Source organism: Brassica oleracea, chromosome C3 (genome assembly GCF_000695525.1).
Source record: "Brassica oleracea var. oleracea cultivar TO1000 chromosome C3, BOL, whole genome shotgun sequence".
Taxonomy (NCBI): domain Eukaryota; kingdom Viridiplantae; phylum Streptophyta; class Magnoliopsida; order Brassicales; family Brassicaceae; genus Brassica; species Brassica oleracea.
The window spans coordinates 49,563,153-49,567,122 of record NC_027750.1 but is presented as its reverse complement, the minus strand read 5'-3'; the positions used below and the strand labels follow the sequence as shown (position 1 = coordinate 49,567,122).

The following is a 3,970-nucleotide window of genomic DNA, read 5'->3' as shown; positions in this document are numbered from 1 at the left end:
AATATTCAAATTATATTGAAACATTAGAATAGTAAGAATCAGAAAAATTGAAATATCGACGTCGATCCTTTACGTCGGCCATGGCTTAGACCATCTCCAATGTATTCCTCTATTTTTTCTCTAAAATAGAGGAATTTCATAATATAGATGGATTTGTCTCCGGTGTATTTTTCTATTTTCTCTCCTAGGTTTTATAAAACTCAACCCAATTAAAACCAAAGTAGCTTTGGTTTGGGTTCGGTTTGGGTTTAGTTTAGTTCGGTTTGGTTTAGATTTAGTTTGGTTTTCTTTAAAAATCTATGAAACAAAAAACAATTTAAAGCTCGATGACAAAACTCTTAACCACGTCGAAAGAAGAAATACATAATAAGCAAAGATCGGACTATTTGTAATCTAATTCGTGTAACAAAGACTTGTAAGCATTCCAAAACCTATTAACTAAAAGACTATTTGCATCTACATTTTTGTTTTTATTGATCCTATAATAACTTTGTTACATAATTTAGAGAATGAAAATTGGAGAAGATGAACGAAACGAGATGGCAAAGATTTAGATGTTTATAGTCTTTAGGTTTTGTTTTCAGTACAATCTTTAGGTATTAGGATTATTTGAATCATATTTGGATTTTTTTTTTTAAATATATAGAAGTTAAGAAAAAATGAAAAACGAAATTTTGACTAAAATTTACAATATTTTAACACACACACACACACACACATATATATATATATATATATATAGGTAAAAATATATTGGATTATTGGTTTTGTTCGGTTTGGTTCTGTTTGAATCCAAACCAAACCAAACCATTCGGGTTGAGTAAAACATGAACCAATTGGGTTATGTAAAGAGAACGGTTTGGTTTGGATCGGTTTAACTTCGGTTGGTTCGGTTTGGATCGGTTCGGTTTGGGTTTTTTGCCCACCCCTAATAGAGATGGATTTGTCTCCGATGTATTTTTCTATTTTCTCTCCTAAAAAAGAATATTCTTAATATATTCTTTTCTAAGTTTACAAATAATATTTTTTATTTGTGAAAGTTGAAAACCAGCCCAATTTATTTTAGTATTTTATAAAATTATGATATTATTTACACTAAATATATATGTTTACAAACTATTATGTAAAGTTAGCTAGAAATGCATGTTCTTTGCATAGACCTTTATGTTTTATTGGTTGTTCTATTCCGGTCTGGCTTCCCAAACCACCTCAAGTTTGAGTAATAGAATATCTGTTTGCTGCAAAAAAAAAAATTATTATGTAAATAAAAAAATATAATTATATTTATATAAATAATATATTTCACTAAAAAAATATTTTCGGCTATAATTGTTTAAGTGAAAAGTTAAAGGATCATTTTGTAAAAACAAATAGAAGAGGTGACATGGCAAAAATATTGTTTCTCATTGGCCGATTAATTTTGCCCACGTGGACACTCTATCTAAGGCTTATATCCTCCTTTTTTACTTGTTCTGAGGCTTATATCCTCCAGTTTTAATTAAAATCTGTAATATTTAAAAGTTATTACTTTAGAAAACTGTCATTTAATATATAAATTTAATCAATTACACAGTAATTTATATAATTTAATTGGTCACACAATATCCAATAAGTATAAAGTTACATTGAAATATAAACAATTTATATAGCGAAACAAAAAAATACTTTTAAACCATTATATTATAAAGCAAAGAGAATATTCAAATTATATTGAAACATTAGAATAGTAAGAATCAGAAAAGCTAAAATCTAAACGTCGATCATTTACGTCGGCCTTGCCTTAGACCATCTCCAATATATTCCTCTATTTTTTTTTTCTAAAATAGAGGAATTTCATAATAGAGATGGATTTGTCTCCGATGTATTTTTCTATTTTCTCTCCTAAAAAAGAATATTCTTGATATATTCTTTTCTAAGTTTACAAATAATACTTTTATTTGTGAAAGTTGAAAACCAGCCCAATTTATTTTAGTATTTTATAAAATTATGATATTATTTACACTAAATATTTCTTTACAAACTATTATGTAAATAAAAAAATATTATTATATTTATATAAATAATATATTTCACTAAAAAAATATTTTTAGTTATAATTGTTTAAGTAAAAAGTTAAAGGATCATTTTGTAAAAACAAATAGATGAGGTGACATGGCAAAAATATAGTTTCTCATTGGCCGATTATTTTCGCCTACATGGACACTCTATCTAATGCTTACATCCTCCTTTTATTAGTTGTTTGATTCTTTTTCTTTATTTTTACTACTTTTAATTTTCAGCATAAAATATCTATATACACTAGTAAAAATACACCGTATAGCCACGAAAAAGCCACTAACAAATCGTGGGTACATAAGCCAAAAACCGTGGCTATCTGATTACCAGCCACGATTCTATGTCGAGAAATTACCGTGGCTATAGCTTCTTGACTACGAAAAACCGTGGCTTAGCGTGGCTTATTAGCCACGGTTTCACCACGATTCTTTCGTGGCTTTTTTAACCATTGTTTTACCCTGTCTGGATCGTGGCTATGCCTAGCCACGAATATTGCCACTATCTTTTCGTGGGAATTTTTAGCCACGAAGATTGCCACTATAATTTCGTGGGAATACTTAGCCACTGTTTTTTCTTGTTAGTATCGTGGCTATGCACTCACGGTTTTGTCGTGGCTAGTGTTAACCATGTTTTTTTTTAATTCTGGTTCTAATTCAATTTCTATTTCAATTTCTATTTCAAATTTTAACCCTAAAACACAATTTAAATTAAACATGAAATTATAATCATAAGAATGTTGGTTTACAAAAGCTAAACATAAGAAAATTAGATATTAAAGTCTTAAGAACAAAAGGATGGTACATAAGAGATCAAAAGATGCTACACATGCATCTAAAAGCCAAAAGAGAGTTTTAAGATTAGATAGAAAGATGCTAAACATGAATCTAAGCCTGAGTCGAAGGGTCTTGAGCCTGAGTAGAAGGGGGATGTTGCTGAGGGTTAGCTTGGGGTCGAAGTGATTGGATGAGCTCAGTGATTGCAGCCCTTGTTGCTGCAAATTCCTCATTCATTGTTGCCACATCCTCCTTCACAACACGTACATCAGCCTTCACTGCACTTACATCAGCAGTCACACTTTGCAAGCTTGTCTCTAGTCCACTCACACGCAACTCCAGCTCCAAGTTGCGGGCCAGAGAAGCAGGGACTCTTGCAGATGGCGCATGTTCCCTATACTCGGCACTGCCGAGTCCGTAGACATGCCCCCTCTTACCTTTAGCATTCTGAGAGCAAACACAAAGCATATTCAGTCAAAAACAACTCCACATACAACAAGATGAGTCTATAGAGGAACTAGACTCAGACAACACCTAATTCCAACTCCACAGACAACAAAACTCCTAATTCCAACTCCACAGACAGCAAAAATCATAATTGCAACTCCATAGACAACAAAACTATCAACAACAAACACTTGATATATTTTTATTGGAACCTAATTCTATAGAGGAAACAAAACACATGACAAGAGTTTGAAAACATACCTTCAGATAAGCTTGGTTTAACAAAATGCGAGAAGGAGCTGAGGTTGCTGATGGACTTTGAGGTGATCCATCACTGTTAGTGTTAGAGACCTGAGTAGCTTCCATCTCAGCTTGAGTTACCAGTTCTTCCGCACGATAGTCCCCAAAAGTCCCATCCTTTTTCGCGTGTGTCCTCCTGACAAGGTCTGTGTAGGATGGAAGTTCACCAATCTCAACCGTCTACCAAAAAAAGGAAAAAAAATTATTTAGGCAAATGCGTAAGAAATAAAGACAAGGGAAATTACCATGTTGTATTCAATTCTTGCAAAACCAACCGGTCCTGCATTGTGCTTGTATACCCCTTTACCCAGAGGGTCAGACTTGCGGCTTTTAGCAGCGTCTTTGCTCTTCTTCTTGGCTGGTTCTGTCGCCCAATACTTTGGACATCTTAACAT

The 3,970-nt window shown here is 32.4% G+C and overlaps 1 protein-coding gene across 1 annotated transcript; it reads right to left on the bottom strand.

Moving 5' to 3' along the window:
* Positions 1-2,939: 2,939 nt before the first annotated feature.
* Positions 2,940-3,970, bottom strand: LOC106330813. The gene is made up of 3 exons (XM_013769223.1): positions 3,821-3,970; positions 3,537-3,755; positions 2,940-3,275 (listed from the first exon to the last, which is right to left on the bottom strand). The coding sequence occupies exons 1-3, from the start codon at positions 3,968-3,970 to the stop codon at positions 2,940-2,942; spliced, it is 705 nt and encodes a 234-aa protein (XP_013624677.1).

What these genes read in the sequence shown, in the direction of transcription:
- LOC106330813 (XM_013769223.1), bottom strand. Translation starts at nt 3,970, where the DNA reads ATGTTAAGATGTCCAAAGTATTGGGCGACAGAACCAGCCAAGAAGAAG. An exon ending in CAAGAATTGAATACAACATG is followed by an intron (nt 3,756 to 3,820) that starts GTAATTTCCCTT and finishes TTTTTTTGGTAG; the next exon opens with ACGGTTGAGATTGGTGAACT. An exon ending in TAAACCAAGCTTATCTGAAG is followed by an intron (nt 3,276 to 3,536) that starts GTATGTTTTCAA and finishes GTTTGCTCTCAG; the next exon opens with AATGCTAAAGGTAAGAGGGG.